Genomic DNA, 18378 nt, shown 5'->3' with positions numbered 1-18378 from the left:
TTATGGCCCTCGGTAGAGTGCCATGGCATCACACGGCTCACAGCAACCCCCAACTCCCAGGCTTAAGTGATTCTCTAGCCTCAGCCTCCCAAGTAGCTGGGACTACAGGCGCCCGCCACAACACCCAGCTATTTTTTGGTTGCAGTTCAGCTGGGGCCGGGTTTGAACCCGCCCCCCTCGGTATATGGGGCCAGCGCCTTACCGACTGAGCCACAGGTGCCACCCCTTTTCTTCCTCTCTTAACTTCTAATAATTCTTCAAATCTCAGTCTAAATATCACTTATCTGGTCTCTGTGGCTTGGGAAAATATCCCTAATTTTAAGTTCTTATCAGTACATATATAAGTAGTTAAGAATAGAAATTTTTCAGTTCTTTTTGTTACATGTGATGAAAACCTTTCCTCTGCCCTAGACTATAACTTCAACGAGGGCAAAGATCATGTACCTAACTGTACATATAGTACAGGGCTTCATGTACTACCCTGTTTCCCCGAAAATAAGACAGTGTCTTATATTAAGGTTTGCTCCCAAAGATGCGCTAGGTCTTATTTTCAGGGGACGTCTTATCTTCCCTGTAAGTAGGTCTTATTTTCGGAGGATGTCTTATTTTCGGGGAAACAGGGTAGATTCAAAAAATACCTGTTCAATGAATAAAATGCAATTCTACCAAACAGCCACTAGAAGGCAGCTTTGCTACATTTGTTCTCAAGTAAATATGATCATCATCAGTGACTATAGGGTACCAATTGTGATAAGATTTCTCTTTCCAAAAAACAGTAGGAAAAATAGCCATAAAATATAAGCATGGTTCTTCATATTAGCATTCAACTTCCTTTTGGCCAATAAGTATTAGCATACAACAAGGTAAACTCAAGAAAACAGTATATATATTATTCTTTATTATTAGACTGGAGGAAGGGTACATGCCTATACTCCCTTCTACTTGGCAGGCGAGAAGACTACTCGAGCCCAGGAGTACGAATTAGTCTGGGCAACACACTGAGATGCTTTTTCTAAAAAAATAAATAGGCCAGGCATGGTTTCTCACAGTGGCCTCACTCCTCTGGGAGGCCGAAGTGTGTGGATTGCCTGAATTAAGGAGTTTGAGACCAGCCTAAGCAAGACTGAGACCTACCCCTGCCACTGTCTCAAAAGATAGCTGGGCACTGTGGCGGGTGCCAGTAGTCCCAGCTACTTGGGAGGCTGAGGCAATAGGATCATTTGAGCCTAGGAGTTTGAGGTTGCTGTGAGCTGTGACGCCATGGCACTCTACCACAGGCAACAAAGTGAGACTCTGTCTCTAAATAAATAAATAAAGAATTTGAAGAGAAAATATTTATGTGATAGAGAACAAAAATCAAGGCTGAACACAGTGGCTCACGCCTGTCATCCCAACACTTGGGAGGATAAGGTAAGATAACTGATTGAGACCAAGAGTTCCAGATTAGCCTGGACAACTAACCCTATCTATGCCAAAAATAAGAAAAAAATCAGCCAGGAATGGTGGTGCATACTTGCACAAACTCAGGATGCTGAGGCAGAGGATCACTTGAACACCAGTATTTGAGACTACAGTGAGTTATGACAATACCATCGCACACTAGCCTGGACAACAGAGTAAGGCCCCAGTTCTCTTCTTACCTTTGTAGCAAAATTCCTGCAAAGAATTGTCTAAATTGAGAAGACATCCCTTGCTATATCAAATTTTACTCCTTCCACTCAAGAAGTCAGTACAAAAACCAACTGTAAATGTACTTAATACCACATCAACTACACACTTAAATGGTAAGATTACGCTAAGTTACGTGTATGTTGTATGTATTTTATAATTCTTTTTTTTTGAGACAGAGTCTCACTTTGTCGCCCGCAGTAGAGTGCCTGCAGTAGCGTCAATAGCTCACAGCAATCTCAAACTCCTGGGCTTTAGCGATTCTCTTGTCTCAGCCTCCCAAGTAGCTGGGACTACAGGTGCCTGCCACAATGCCCAGCTATTTTTAGAGGCAAGGTCTTGCTCTGCCTCAGGCTGATCTCGAACCTGTGAGCTCAGGCAATCCACCCACCTCGGCCTCCCAGAGTGCTAGGATTACAAGCGTGAGCCACGATTCCTAGCCTCACCCCCATTTTATATCTTTACCTTCCTTCTCTCACTTTAGCTTTGTTCCTATTCTTCAAACACACCAAGTTCTTTCTTTCCTGTATTAGGATACTTTGCTAACAGAAAACAACTTCCAGCTCAGATTAATTTAAGCCAAAAGGCAATTTAGAAGAAAATCAAGTAGCTCACTGATTAGACAAGAAGCCGGAGAGCCACGTATGGAAACAGGAGAGTTCTAAGCAAACATAAAGAAAATCCAACTTTAATGAGGCAGGTGCTAAAGGAAGCCAATCTCACTAGGATGAATTAATTACAGACACTTTTTAATTAGCAAAAAATTAAAAAATTAAAAAAAATTTGTGCCCTTACTAGATTCAAATTTAAAATCCTACAGTGCAGAATCTGATTGGCCTAACCAGGATCATAAGACTGAACTTTTTTTTTGTAGACACAGAGTCTCACTTTATGGCCCTCGGTAGAGTGCAGTGGCCTCACACAGCTCACAGCAACCTCCAACTCCTGGGCTTAAGCGATTCTCTTGCCTCAGCCTCAGAAGACTGAACTTTTATATGTTTTATAAAAGGACTCAACAGAAATGTTCAAACTAGAACTATTTAGTAAGGGAGATATAATTTCCCAAAAGGAAATGAGGGTATTAATTAGTAGGGAAAAAGAATATATTCTGGACACTATTCCTCCCTGCCAAAAATCAAATGACCACTAGCTCCCTAAGGGCCTTTGTGTGCTATGGCTCTGCTTTGACTGCTACTTTGCTTGACTCCTTTTTCTCCCTTCAGGTCTTACTCAAATACCACCTCCATAAAGAATGCTCCTTGACCATCCTTTCTGGAATAGCCCTCCTCTGCTACCCTCTTTCACAAATTACTGGCTTATCACATTGTTTTAACTCTTTTATGACACTTTAAAAAATGATATTATGTGGCTCAGTGAGTAGGGCACCGGCCCCATATGCCGAGGGTGGCGGGTTCAGACCCAGCCCCGGCCAAACTGCAACAGAAAAATAGCCGGGTGTTGTGGCGGGCGCCGGTAGTCCCAGCTGCTCGGGAGGCTGAGGCAAGAGAATGGCGTAAGCCCAAGAGTTAGAGGTTGCTGTGAGCTGTGTGACGCCACAGCACTCTACCCAAGGGCAGTACAGTGAAAATGGTATTATCATTTGTTTCTTGTCTATTCCCTCCATTAGATTAGATTACAGACTCCTCAAAGATTAGGGCTATGTGCATTTGATCAAGGATCAGAAGAGACAGTAGTACACGACAGGCACAATTTTTTTTTTCTTTTTGAGACAGAGTCTCACTATGTTGCTCTTGATAGGGGGCCATGGCGTACAGCTCACAGCAACCTTAAACTCTTGGACTTAAGCAATTCTCTTGCCTCAGCCTCTCAAGTAGCTGGGATTACAGGTTCCTGCCTGTAGTTTTTTTGTTGGCTATTTTTGTTGTTGTTGCTGTTGTTGTCGTTGTTTAGCAGGCCCCGGCTGGGTTCAAACCTGCCAGCTCTGGTGTGTGTGGTCAGCACCCTAACCATTGAGTTATAGGTGCTGAGCCAATTTTTTTTTTTTTTTTTTTTGAGACAGAGCCTCAAGCTGTCGCTCTGGGTAGAGTGCCGTGGTATCACACCTCACAGCAACCTCCAAGTCTTGGGCTCAAGCAATTCTCCTGCTTCCGCCTCTCAAGTAGCTGGGACTACAGGTGCCTGCCACAACGCCCGGCTATTTTTTGGTTGCAGCCATCATTGTTGATTGGCGGGCCGGGGCTGGATACGAACCTGCCAGCTTAGGCATATGTGGCTGGTGCCTTAGCTGCTTGAGCCACAGGCGCCAAGCCCCAATTTTTTTTTTTTTTTTAAATACAGGATTTTGCTTTGTTGCTCAGGCTAAAGTATAGTGATAATTAGAGCTCACACTCCTAGGCTCAAACCATCATTCCACCTTGGCGTCTTAAGTGGCTAGGACTTTAAGCAAGAGCCACTGTGCCTGGTCCCAGAATAACTGTTTTAAAAGGCAAATCATGGGCAGCACCTGTGGCTCAGTGGGTAGGGCACCAGCCCCATATACCTAGGGTGGCAGGTTCGAACCTGGCCCCGGCCAAATTGCAACAAAAAAGAAAAAAAAAAAAGGCAAATCATGTACTTGAGGCATGTTTAATAAAGAAAAATAAAATAATAATAATAAAAGGCAAAACAGATAATGTTATCACTCCTTAGCTTACTATTCTTCAATGCATCCCACTACAATTAGATGACAAGGCAAATATCTGCCATGCGTATGACCCATTTCTACCTCAGCCAACACTGGCTTTTTCACAATTCCTACAACATGCCAAGTTCTTTTCCACTTTAGAATCCATGTCTGAAATATTATTCCACAGAATAACCACGAGACTAGCTCCTTTTCAGCCTTCAAATCTCAGATAAAGTAAGACTTCCTGGGTCAGTCACCAGTGACACATGCCTGCAGTCCAGCTACTCAGGAGACTGAAGCAGAATGAATGCTTGAACCCAGAAGTTTGATGATGTAGTGTGCCATGATCACACCTGTGAATAGTCCCTAAACTCCAGACTGGGCAACACAGCACAACTTCATCTCAAAAATCAAGATTTTTTTTTTTTTTTTTTAAAGAGACAGAGCCTTAAGCTGTTGCCCTGGGTAGAGTGCTATGGCATCACAGCTTACAGCAACCTCCAACTCCTGGGTTTAAGCGATTCTCCTGCCTCTACCTCCCAAGTAGCTGGGACTATAGGCACCCACAACGCCCGGCTATTTTTTGGTTGCAGCAGTTCATTGTTGTTTGGTGGGCCCGGGTTGGATTTGAACCCGCCAGCTCAGGTGTATGTGACTGGCGCCTTAGCCGCTTGAGCCACAGGAGCAGAGCCAAAAAAATAAAATAAAATTTCTTGTTGTTCAACCAATTTGAAAAAAACAAAACAAAGCCCCCTAAAATTCAAAAATACTTCCTAAAAAGGACATTTCCATGAAATACAACACTAAAATAGTGTTTTCCTTCTAAATTATATATCAAAGCACCCTGTTTATTTCTTCTATGTATTTCCTAATCTGTAGTGATTTATAAATTCTTTGTTTATTGCCTATATCCCCAACCATATGGTTTTACTCTAGATGGGCAAGAATATATCTTTATTATATCTCCAAAGGATATTAATATAATGCCTGACACCAAGTCCGTACTTAAATATCTAACAGAACAGTGGTTCTCAACCTTTCTAATGCCGTGACCCTTGAATACAGTTCCTCATGTTGTGGTGACCCCCAACCATAAAATTATTTTTGTTGCTACTGTAGCTACTAAGTAGAACGAAAATAATTTTATCGTCGGGGGTCACCACAACATGAGGAACTGTATTTTTTTTTTTTTTTTGGCAGAGACAGAGTTTCACTTTATTGCCCACAGTAGAGTGCCGTAGCATCTCACAGCTCACAGCAACCTCCAACCTCACAGAGATTCTCTTGCCTCAGCCTCCTGAGTAGCTGGGACTACAGGTGCCTGCCATAACGCCCAGCTATTTTGAGGAAATATATTAAAGGGTCGTGGCATTAGGAAGGTTGAGAACCACTGTAACAGAAGAAAGAAGGTACAAATTTCTGTTTTTTTCCATAGAAATTTTCTTTAGAAAAACTACTCCCATCTAACATAGCCAAGGTAAGATATCTCCATAATTATAATTCTCTAGTCTTCCTCCCAAAAACAAGCAGATCAGAAAGGTAACTTTTTATTTAATCATGGACAATCTACTTTGCTAGCTAAAGAAAAATCAGCTTTGAAGGCTCTTAAGAGGAATATTAAGGGCTAAAGTAGGAAAAGATGTTTTAAAATAGTTTTAAACATAACATTAAATTTAGACATGCATGCACTTATTTAAGTATAATGGAAGTTAGCAAAACATTGAATGTGACTCATTTTCAAAGGACAAATGACACTGAAATACATACCTTAATCCTCCCTTCAATCAGGTTTTCCTTCCTTTCTTTCAGCAAATAATGGTTATTCATTCATTCATTTTTGAAATCTGATCTCACTATGTTGCCCAGACTAATTTCAACCTCCTGAATTCAAGCAATCCTCCTGCCCTATGACTCCTGAATAGCTGGGATAAAAGCTACACTCCACTATGCCCAGCACATTTAGGTTTTAAAGCATTTAATACAGTATTATCATATCTCTACCCTCACCATATGCCAACTAAGGGCTTAGTTCTCAATCTCATTTTATCACAATATATTGGAGAAAACCTATAATCCCAGCCCTCCGAAAGGCTGAGGCTCACAAGTTCAAGACCAGCCTGAGCAAGAACGAGATCCTATCTCTACTAAAATTAACCGGGCATTAAGGCAGGTGCCTGTGGTCCCAGTTACTCAGAAGGCTGAGGCAAGAGGAAAGAGTTTGAGGCTGCTGTGAGCTATGATGCCATAGCACTCTAGCCTGGGGCCACAAAACAAGGCTCTGTCTCAAAAAAAAAAACAGAAAAATAAAAACAATATATTATAGAAAATCCAATATGATTTCATCCAATGTAAGTCCTACTTACCAAGTGCTCTTGCTACTGCCAGAAAAGGAATCTGGTCAATAACTGTGCTCCTTCTAACAGGTCCATTGTGAGTGAGCCGAGGTCGCTTCCAAACTACACGATTCACTCCAGACTTGTTCATCACACTAAAAAACAAAAAGAACTCACATAAACATTCCAAATGAAATGTAACAACTAAAGTAGCTCAATGCATTAAAAAGCTAATAAAATGATATTTTATTATCACAAAATAATGACCCGTCCGTCTCAGATATAAAAATGAATAAGCCAAAGTTTCTGTTCAGAATGGAAATATAAAATAGGATAGATTAGATGAGAGATTACTAAAGTAGGCCAGACAGAACTGAAAGTAATTTGAAGAAAAATGAATATAAATATGTTTAAAAAATGACTTGATGGCTAAAAATATTGGGAGGGAGGAAGAAGAACTTACATAAATTGTACAATGGCTCATGACTATAATCCCAGCATTCTGGGAGGCTGAGGCAGGAAGACCCCCTCAAGGCCAGTAGTGCAAGGCTGTGTGAGCTATGGTCATGTTACTGTACTCCAGCCTGGGTAAGACAGTGAGACTAAAAAATGAAGATAGATAGATAGATAGACAGACAGATGAATAGAGAGTGATAAAACAGTGATAAAATGAACTAAAAAGGAAAAGTTATATAGTTTTGAGGATTTCTGTTGGGGATGGCAGAACAACAGTACTTCAGTCTTAATATTTTGATCTAAGAAATATGCAGGAAATATCGCAGTAGAAACACCTGTGTATTATTTCTGTAATTCAAAATTTCTATGATTTAAACAAATGTCAACAGAAAGGTATATTCCTCTAGAAGGCTAGAAAAAAAGGTGGTGGGGGTGTAAGAGTAGTAAAAGATCATTTCTATGAACAATTTTTTTTTGAGACAGTTTTACTTTGTCACCCTCGGTAGAGTGCTGTGGTGTCACAGCTCACAGCAACCTCAAACTCTTGGGCTTAAGCGATTCTCTTGTCTCAGCCTCCCAAGTAGCTGGGACTACAGGTAGCCACCCACCACAATGCCTGGCTATTTTGGGGTTGTAGTTGTCATTGTTGTTTGGCAAGGCCGCGATGGATTCGAACCCGCCAGCTCCGGTGTATGTGGCTGGCGCCCTAGCCACTGAGCTATAGGCACCGAGCCCTATTATTAGCATATCTGACATTAGGATTGCCAAGACTCTCAAAAATACAGGCCACTAAAATATCTAATTAAACCCCCTCAACATTCAGGTCCCATGTACATATAGAAACCCTTTGATTATACAGTCAGGCCTCTGTAACCACAGGTTCCACATCTATGGACAAGTGTAGGCTGAAAATATTTGAGAGAGGCTGGGTGGCTTGGTTGGGGGTCACCACAACATGAGCAACTGTATTAAAGGGCACAACACGAGGAACCGTATTATAAAGGGTCGCGGCATTAGGAAGGTTGAGAACCACGGCTCTAAGCCAACAAAAACACAAAAAAATTTTTTTGAAATGTATTTAAGGACATAAAATATAAAAAGATTCAACTTTGCCCACTAAAGCCAATCTCCTTTAATCTGTATCAAAGTCAGCGCACCACATAAGTATGTACTCACTGATTCATTCATTTCTCTTTTTTTTTTTTTTTTTAGAAGAAAAAAGTAGGTAATTTACAATACACTACAACAAGTACCAACTCCCATGGGTATGAGAAAAGATAACTTGCCAACCCACTTTCTCTTTTTTTTTGTAGAGACAGAATCTCACACTATCACCGTTGGTAGCGTGCCATGGAGTCACAGCGCATAGCAACCTCCAATTCTTGGTAAATGATTCTCTTGCCTTAGCCTCCCGAGTAGCTGGGACTAAAGGCGCCCACCACAGCAGAACACCCGGCTATTTTTTTTGTTGCAGTTTGGCTGGGGATAGGTTTGAACCCACCACCCTAGGTATAAGGGCTGGCTCCCCACCCATTTAGCCACAGGCACCACCCACCAACCCACTTTCTAAAATCCAGGGAGGGAATGTAACTGATATGGGCACTAACAGGGGCACTGACTCTCCCTGCCAGTGAATCAAGACCAGCAGATTCTCTTCGAGGACTCTAGCACACCAGGACAAGAGTTATATCAAGATGTGAGTCTAGTCTCGGCCCAAAACACAAATATTAAAGAAAAACAACTTCAATTTTCTTTCTAAAGTAGAAGTCAATATTAGGTGAAAAGGGCAAGCCAGGAGATTTGAATAATGCTGTCTCAAGAAACTTCCTTCGATGACAGAAATATTCTGTCTGCCCAGAAATATTCAATCTGCCCTGTCCAATACTGTAGCCACCAGCCACATGTGACCACTGAGCACTGTAAATGTGGCAAGGGCAAATGAGGAGTTCATTTTTAAATTTTATTTAATTTTTATTAATTTAAACAGCCATATGCAGCTAGTTGCAACTCTATTAGACAATGCAGTGGAGTGATGAAACAAGTACAGAAGAAACAGAAAACTTTGTAAACATTATTAACATATAACAGAAATTCCAGAGAGTTGCTAATCTACCATCTCTTTTGAGAACTGGTTTAATTCTAAATTCTGAAATCAACATGTAGATCATAACAAGAGTTAAAATATCAAAGGCAATCATTTTGTTATATTACATTTTCTTTAAGACTGGTCCTCAAAAGCAAACAGCAGAGTAAAGACTAAATCTAGCATTCACAAGAATCGCTGAAACACAACAGTTATGAGAAGGGATGCCAACATTTTGCCTTCATACCACCTTAAAGCCCTGTTGTTCTTTCCTAAAACTGCACCCTGGAAGTTAAGACTTAATATTTGAGTAATTATAATAGCTGCTGCCAATGTAACTATACTAAGAGTTCTCTTAACATTTAATGTTCAAGGATTTTATGGTCTACGTTTCTGGGGAATAAAAAGACAAATTTCTGGTTAAAACACAGAATCTTAAAACCTAGGATAAAAAAATGTTATACACAAGATGCTGTTTTTATTGCACTCCTTTTTGTTGCCCTGTATGATTAAAAAGCACATAAAAAGGAACAGCCTGACATGCAGAGAGCTGACTGAGCAGCAACAGAAGGCTGGAAAAACAGTACACTGGCCAGTTGCCTAGGGTGGGAGAGAGGGAAGTGAGAAAATAACTTCCAATAAAATGGCATAATTTTTGTAAAACAATACCTGCTTCCAAATGGCAAAGAGTATCCGTTCAACTGTCCAGATGGTATTTTAGGTGATTTAAAAGAACTATTTTTAGGGCGGCGCCTGTGGCTCAGCGAGCAGGGCGCCGGCCCCATATACCGAGGGTGGCGGGTTCAAACCCGGCCTGGCCAAACTGCAAAAAAATAGCCGGGCGTTGTGGCGGGCGCCTGTAGTCCCAGCTACTCGGGAGGCTGAGGCAGGAGAATCGCCTAAGCCCGGGAGTTGGAGGTTGCTGTGAGCTGTGTGACGCCACGGCACTCTACCGAGGGCGATAAAGTGAAACTCTGTCTCTACAAAAAAAAAAAAAAAAAAAAAAAAAAAATAAAAGAACTATTTTTAAAAAGTTATTAAAAATCAAAGAAAATATAATTTTGAAATTTAAGTAAAAAAATAAGAAAAAATAATCAAGAAAAAGATTTTTTTAAAGTAAGATTAATGAAAAGGGGATCTACCAATACTAAGAATTTTATTGTTTCTTATTTGTATTTTTTTTTGAGACAGAGTTTCACTATGTCATCCTGGGTAGAGTGCTGTGGCATCACAGCTCACAGCAACCTCAAACTCTTAGGCTTAAGCAAGTCTCTTGCCTCAGCCTCCCAAGTAGGTGGGACTACAGGCACCCGCCACAACGCCCAGCTATTGTTTTGTTGTACTTGTTATTGTTGTTTAGCTGGCCTGGGCTGGGTTCGAACCCATCAGCCTCCATATATGTGGCTGGCATCCTAACCACCAAGCTATTAGTACAGAGCTAATATTAAGATTAATATAGTTTTTTTGCAGTTTTTTTGGCCGGGGCCGGGTTTGAACCCACCACCTCCGGTTTATGGGGCTGGCACCCTACCCCTTGAGCCACAGGTGCCACCCAAGATTAATAAAGTTTTGATTTTAAAAATCATAGAAATAAAAGATGCAGTTCCACTCAAGGGTCATTCTACAATAAACAATATAACAATATTCCATGTTGATCATAATCAGTGAAACAGTGCAAGGAGAGGGTAAATTAATTCAAGGTCATCTCCTACTGAAGAAGGGTTTTAAGCCTGCTATTCAGTAAGGAAAAGATATATAATTGTTCAAGTAGCACTAGAAGCCATCTAGAAAAAATACTAACTTGTATCTCTACTACACAGCTTAGATTTTCAATTTTCAGAAGGACTGAATATTTAAAAGGTAAGCCATACAGTAAGTAAGTGGTTCTCAAAATGTGGTTCGGGGCCTCTGGGATGTTGCCAAAATGTTTTTACAGGAGGTCTGAAAGTGAAATGTTTTTTGTTGCCCTCGGTAGAGTGCAACAGTGTTATAGCTCACAGCAACCTCAAACTCCCAGGCTCAAGTAGTAATACATGCCCAAGAGTTTGAATTTGTAGAGTAGTTGGGACTATAGGTGCCCACCACAATGTCCAGCTAATTTTTCTATTTTCAGTCTCACTCTTGGCCAAGGTGATCCTGAACTCCTAAAATCAAGCAATCCTCCTGCCTGGGCCTCCCACAGTGCTAGGATTATATGCACAAGCCTGCATGGTCCTAGCCTCCAGTTTTGATTTAATAAAAGCAAAAAAGATTCGGCAATGAATAATATTCTAGGAAAGATTTTAGTTAAAAGTGATTATTTAGAGAACGAGCTGGGCTGCTTGGTGGTTCAGGGTGTTCTGAGTGTCTTTCATTGAAGCGGTGGTGGCCAAGCTGGGCACCAGAAGTGGGAAGCAACAGCACGGCTGGAAAATGCCAGTCCATTCCCGAGGGGATAAGAAGGAGACCAACCATCACAAGGAGATGGAGGTGGACTATGACAAAAATGAGAGGAGCAGCTCTGAGGATGAGGACACAGAGAGGTCCTCCGTCTCGGAGGATGGAGAAAGCTCAGAATGGATGATGAAGGCTCGATGCTCAGAGGTCAGTGAGTAGGGCATCAGCCACATACAACAAGGCTGGCCGGTTTGAGGCTGGCCCACACCAGCTAAACAACAATGACAACTGCAACCAAAAAATAGCCGGGCGTTGTGGTAGGCACCTGTCCAGTTACTTGGGAGGCTGAGGCAAGAGAATCACTTAAGCCCAGGAGTTGGAGGTTGCTGTGAGCTGTGACGCTACAGCCCTCTACCAAGGGCAACATAGTGCGACTCTGTCTCAAAAAATAAATAAATAAATACATAGGAAATGGATGATGAAGATTGTGAAAGGAGAAGAATGGAATGTTTAGATGAAATGTCCAATCTTGAAAAACAGTTTACCCATCTCAAAAATCAACTTTATAAAGAACAATTAAGTCAAGTGGATGTAAAATTACAACAAGTCATAGCTGGAAAAGCACCAGAATATTTGGAACCACTGGCAACTCTACAGGAAAATATGCAAATTCGTACAAAGGTAGCAGGAATCTATAGAGAGCTCTGCTTAGAATTTATAAAGAACAAGTATGAATGTGAAATTCAAGCTTCTCACTAACACTGTGAGAGTGAAAAGCTTTTATTGTATGATACAGCTCAGAGTGAACTAGAGAAGATGTGAAGGCTGGAAGAGGATAGGCATGGCATTGATATTATGTAAGAGCTGTGGAATGATGAGCTCCAGTCAAGAAAAAAGAGGAAGGAACATTTCAGTCCTGATAAAAAGTCTATTGTTGTTTCAGGTCCATATATAGTTTATATGCTACAAGATCTTGACAGTCATGAAGACTGAACAACAATAAGGAAGACAATGGCTACCAGGGGTCCACCTAGAGTGAAAACAGAACCACCCGTGAAACTGGAAAACGATCTGCACAGTGCTAGATCTGAAGAGGGAAGACTTTATTATGATGATGAATGGTATATATGCAGACAAACAATATGTATTAATAAAAAAGATGAATGTCCTGAAGCAGATAACCGGTAACTGGTTCTGAAAGAAAAAAGCTAAGCAAATGTTTAACTGCTGATCTTAAGATAGATGAGTAATGAACCAGAGTTCTTCTTATCTGGAAAAGCCCCTATGTCTGCTACCCCTCCCTAAAGCCCCTGCTATGTCTGCTACCCCTCCCTAAAGCCCCTGCTATGTCTGCTACTCCTCCCTACTTGGTTTTTGCCTTTATAAGCTTGTAAAAACTGCTGTTCAGGGCTTGACTCCTCAACTCCTAAAAGAGTTGTGAGTCAAGCCCCAGCATGCTGGAATAAAATCCTTTTGCTATTTGCATCAAGAAAAAAAAAAAAAAAAAAGATGAATGTCCTACAAGGGCCATAATTACAACAATTAACCGTGATGAAGTTTGGTTTAAGAGGCCTAGTGGAAGCAAATCTAAGCTTTACATTTCACAGCTACAGAAAATATTCAATTAAACATTCGTAATCATGGTTTAAGTGTTATCTAAATCTACCTTATTAGTGTTACCAAGTGTGATGTGTCATGGGAGTAAAAAATGTATTCAATAACTTAATATTCTCAATGTACTGTGAGAGATGTGTAGATAGTACTCGAAGTAGATCTCATATCGATATATTATTAAAAGAAACAGTAATAAAAGTTTAATCATGAGTGTTACATTTATTTGCCTCAAGATCTGATGAGCAGTACGTATGCTATGTATGGTAGAATTTCTTTCTAAACACTTTTTTTCACTTTTCAAAAAAGAAATGCAAATTTTTCTTATCTTTAGTTAACTATGACTACATTTACATGTATCTACAATTTATAAAAGTTTCCATATCTTTGTCATTCATCATGTGTTTATAAATATGATAAAATGTTTTCCTATGGTTTGTACTAGTATATTAGTGTTAAATCAGAACTAAAATTTAAACACATAAATGTAGTATGTATATATGATATGGCATTATCAGCTTATTTAGAACTGATGGCCTTATCTTACAATCTTGTTTTACTCAAAATTAAACTATTGAGCATGCAAGCTAAAAAAAAAAGAGCACTTTTGCAGAATAGCAGATTCCTTCTCCTCCTCCTTGATTGTATGGTGGTGACCTATTTTTACAAATTATACTTAATGGTAATTAGTAAAATAAATGTCAAGTGATAACCTACTTCTACCTCTGTACTTCTTGTGACCCTTTAAAGGGCAGGGATTTATACCTGGTATTTATGATGCAGTATATAAATGGTGAACAGTAACTGACAGTACTGTGGTGTTTGCCATACAGGTCTGATCTTTTGAAAAAGATTTTTAGTACGAATTTTCCAGAGGTAAATCTAGGTCCTTATTCTAATTTTATTCCTAGGGCAAAGTATTACTAGACAGGGATCATTCCTTTCAATCTATTCCCAAATTAATATTATTATCTTTGATATTTGTGTATTTTAAGGCCATTCGGTGCAATTTAGAAAATGGTGGCCTCCAGGGCAGTGCCTGTGGCTCAGTGAGTAGGGCACTGGCCCCATATACCAAAGGTGGTGGGTTCAATCCTGGCCCCAGCCAAACTGCAACAAAATAAATAGCTGGGCGTCCTGGCGGGTGCCTGTGGTCTCAGCTACTCGGGAGGCTGAGGCAAGAGAATCGCCTAAGCCCGAGATCATGGAGGTTGCTGTGAGCTGTGATGCCACAGTACTCTACTGAGGGCGACAAAGTGAGACGCTATCTTTTTTTTTTTTTTTGTAGAGACAGAGTCTCACTTTATGGCCCTGGGTAGAGTGTGCCGTGGCCTCACACAGCTCACAGCAACCTCCAACTCCTGGGCTTAAGCGATTCTCTTGCCTCAGCCTCCCGAGCAGCTGGGACTACAGGCGCCCGCCACAACGCCCGGCTATTTTTTGGTTGCAGTTTGGCCGGGCCGGGTTTGAACCCGTCACCCTCGGTATATGGGGCCCGCGCCTTACCGACTGAGCCACAGGCACCGCCCGAGACGCTGTCTTAAAAAAAAAAAAAAAGAAAGAAAGAAAAAGAAAATGTTAGCCTCCTTAGCTGCATTCAAAATTAACTTCCAAAACCTCAGGACCATTACAAAGAATTGAAACCCTTAATACAGCAGTACAATTGGCTGTAGATACTTAGGGTACAACCAAATCAAGGATTGCTGGTGGTCTTGTGCACTTTAATTGGTTACAGTAAGACTTAAGAGGATGAGGAAGAAATCTACTTGTTAACACTTAGGGCAGGAATATCTGCATGATTCCATTTGTTTTCTTACTAATTTACCTCTACAAACATCCTATGCAGATCACTACTTCGCAGTTGCCATATTTTAAAACATTTGACTTTTGGAATTCAGCATCGAAGTTATGCATTTTTTTTTTTTTTTTTTTTTTTGAGACAGTGTCTCAAGCTGTGGCCCTGGGTAGAGTTCATTGGTGTCATAGCTCACAGCAACCTCAAACTCTTGGCCTTAAGCAATTCTCTTGCCTCAGCCTCCCAAGTAGCTGGGATTACAGGCTCCCACCACAATGCCCAGCCATTTTTTGGTTGCAGTTGTCATTATTGTTTGGCAGGCCCAGGCTGAATTCAAACCTGCCAGCTCTGGTGTATGTGTCTGGCGCCCTAGCCTCTGAGCTGCAGGTGCTGAGCCTGCTACTTTGTTTCTAATTAACCTTAGCAAATGTACATACATAATGTCATAACCCAACAGTATTTGACAGAACTTGTGTATATAATATTTGATAAGCATTTTTTTTAATAAGACTTGTATTTTTAAATTTAGTATATGATAAAAAGATATGTTTGAGTGTCAAAAAAAAAAGACAATTATTTAGAAAATCCTGAATTCTGGGCGGCGCCTGTGGCTCAAGGAGTAGGGCGCCGGTCTCATATGCCAGAGGTGGCGGGTTCAAACCCAGCCCCGGCCAAAAAAAATCACAAAAAAAAGAAACACTATAAAAAAAAAAAAAAAAAAAAAGAAAATCCTGAATTCTACTTAACTTGCTTTAGATCCTCAACTTCTAAAAAATCAGTACCGGGGGTTATTTTTAAATTTTCTTATGTTATTCACTCCCTTGATTTTTAGAATAATCTTTCATTTAAGTCTGAATCATTAAAAAGCTGAAGGTTAATTCCAACTGAAGTTTTTCCCAAAACCAGATTCAAAGAAGAATCTGGAAATCTAAGGGCTGCTCTGTTCAGATTCTGAAGGTGACACTGACACATATTTATTTGAAAGGTTTCCAATAAAAACCTTGTATATATTATTCCTTATAGCCCACTGAAATATTATTTCCCTCAGAGCCATTATCAGAAATAAAACAAGCAATTCATAACCATGAAATAAATATGAATGCACATGAGTACAACCCATAATACTAAGAAGTAACTTCATTAAGAGGAAAAGTATATCAATTTGGTTAGTAAGCATAAAAAGACTAACCAAAACAAAGAGAAAAAAGACAAAACAGGAGAATAATTACCTCCCACCAAGTCCTTCAATTCGTTCTCTTTCCTTGGGTAGTTCTGGCTTATGGTCCTGTGTCACCTCCACGGCTCTGACAAAATCATCCTTTGGGTCATCCTGAATTCCAAGAACCACTCCTGAGTCACCTACGTGAGCTACATACATCTTCATGCCCCGTATGATGACCACACTGGCAGTAGTCCCTGATGTGCTGGGAAGACCTGTCATAGTCTTAGGCCATTCCGCTGTAATAAGAAATAAATTATTTTACTCATCCAAGTATGAACCATTAATACAGTGTCAGACAACAAATGGCAACACATCCTTAATGAGCACATTAATATCTGAATTAGCATAGAAAAAAATTTAAGACTACTGTGAAAACTACTCAAAAAGGATTCATTAATGAATACATTAATAAACTATTATAATGGAATTATAATGCAACTATCAAACCAATCTTAAGAGAAATATATTATAAGACATTTTTTTTAAGGCAATTCTCTTGCCTCAGCCTCCCAAGTAGCTGGGATTACAAGCACCTGCCACAATGCCCAGCTATTTTTTTGTTGCAGTTGTCATTGTTGCTTTAGCTGGCCCAGGCCAGGTTCGAACCTGCGAGCTTTGGTGTATGTGGCTGGCGCCCTAAACGCTACACTACAGGTGCCACCTAAAAGACAGATTTATTACTTCCACATAATTCTTTTTTGTTGTTGTTTTTTTTTTTTTTTTTGGTTGCAGTTTTTGGCCAGGGCTGGGTTTGAACCTGCCATCTCTGGCATATGGGGCGGGCACCCTACTCTTTGAGCCACAGGCTCTGCCCTCTTCCACATAATTCTTAACTACATATAGAAGCAAGGATATTTTAAGAGTTTTTATCATTTAGCCAACTTTGCCTCAGCCTCCCAAGTAGCTGGGACTATAGGCACCCTCCGCCACATACAGCTACTTTTAGTAGGGATGAAGTCTTGCTCTTGCTCAGGCTGGTCTTGAACTCCTGAGCTGAAGAGACTCTCCCGCCTCAGCCTTCCCAGAATCCTAGGATTATAGGCATGAGCCACTGTGCTCTTTTAATCTCTCTTTAAAAAGATTCTCTAGGCCAGGCATGGTGGCTCATGCCTATATCCTAGCACTCTGGGAGGCTAAGGTGGGTGGACTGCTTGAGCTCATAGGTTCGAGACCAGCCTGAGCCACAGCGAGACCCCATCTCTACTAAAAATACAAAAAACTGAGGCAAGAGGACCACTTGAGCCCAAGAATTGGAGGTTGCTGTGAGCTATGATGTCACCATGGCATTCTAGCACTCTACCCAGGGTGACAGCTTGAGATGCTGTCTCAAAAAAAAAAATTTTTTTTCTAAAAAAGTTACTTTGTTTTTATAAATAATTGTTTTGAAAATGAATATTTATAACTTAACATTGATTAAGCAGTCACTATCTACCAGGTTCTGTACTAAGCACATGTACTATCTCAATTAATGCTTGTACTATGGTAATAAACCTATGAGATAGATTATTCCCATTATTTTCATCTTGCAGATGAGGAAATCAATACTTTGAATGGTTAAGAAACTTGCTTGAGGGCGGTGCCTGTGGCTCAAGGAGTAGGGCACCGGTCCCATATGCCGGAGGTGGTGGGTTCAAACCCAGCCCCGGCCAAAAAAAAACCACAAGAAAAAAAAAAAAATACGTATACATTTGGGCGGCACCTGTGGCTCAAGGAGTAGGGCGCCGGTCCCATATGCCGGAGGTGGCGGTTTCAAACCTAGCCCCAGCCAAAAACCAAAAAAAGAAAAAAAGAAAAAAAAAAAAAAGAAACTTGCTTGAGATAACTCAAATATTAAGTGACAGAACCTCCACATTATTTCACTGCAATACCTATATTATTTAATTAAATTCACTGTCACACAACAACTCTGAAGAACTCCATAATATTAAACAAACTATAACTTAAAGTTCATGATGGGGTGGCGCCTGTGGCTCAGTGAGCAGGGCGCCGGCCCCATATACAGAGGGTGGTGGGTTCAAACCCAGCCCCGGCCAAACTGCAACAACAACAAAAAAAAAAAAATAGCCGGGCGTTATGGCGGGCGCCTGTAGTCCCAGCTACTCGGGAGGCTGAGGCAAGAGAATCGCCTAAGCCCAGGAGTTGGAGGTTGCTGTGAGCTGTGTGACGCCACGGCACTCTACCGAGGGCAATAAAGTGAAACTCTGTCTC

The 18378-nt window shown here is 40.7% G+C and overlaps 1 protein-coding gene, 1 non-coding gene and 1 pseudogene across 2 annotated transcripts in view; 1 reads left to right on the top strand and 2 right to left on the bottom strand.

The window, feature by feature from the left end:
• The window catches only part of PPM1D (protein phosphatase, Mg2+/Mn2+ dependent 1D), a 65157-nt gene that overhangs the window by 21673 nt on the left and 25106 nt on the right, over positions 1-18378 (bottom strand). Inside the window, exons 2-3 of the mRNA XM_053570065.1 lie at positions 16178-16406; positions 6658-6782 (exon numbers count right to left, since the gene is read on the bottom strand). Coding sequence (XP_053426040.1) covers positions 6658-6782; positions 16178-16406 — 354 coding nt within the window. The remainder of the gene's footprint in view (positions 1-6657; positions 6783-16177; positions 16407-18378) is intronic.
• On the bottom strand, positions 8666-8796 carry LOC128571437 (small nucleolar RNA SNORA3/SNORA45 family). The gene has a single exon (XR_008375852.1). It is a non-coding gene; the product is annotated as a small nucleolar RNA SNORA3/SNORA45 family (small nucleolar RNA).
• On the top strand, positions 11579-13180 carry LOC128570692 (breast cancer metastasis-suppressor 1-like protein; annotated as a pseudogene).

Source organism: Nycticebus coucang, chromosome 18 (genome assembly GCF_027406575.1).
Source record: "Nycticebus coucang isolate mNycCou1 chromosome 18, mNycCou1.pri, whole genome shotgun sequence".
Classification (NCBI taxonomy): Eukaryota; Metazoa; Chordata; class Mammalia; order Primates; family Lorisidae; genus Nycticebus; species Nycticebus coucang.
Note: the sequence above shows the minus strand (reverse complement) of the source record. Positions and strands in the feature narration are given on the sequence as shown.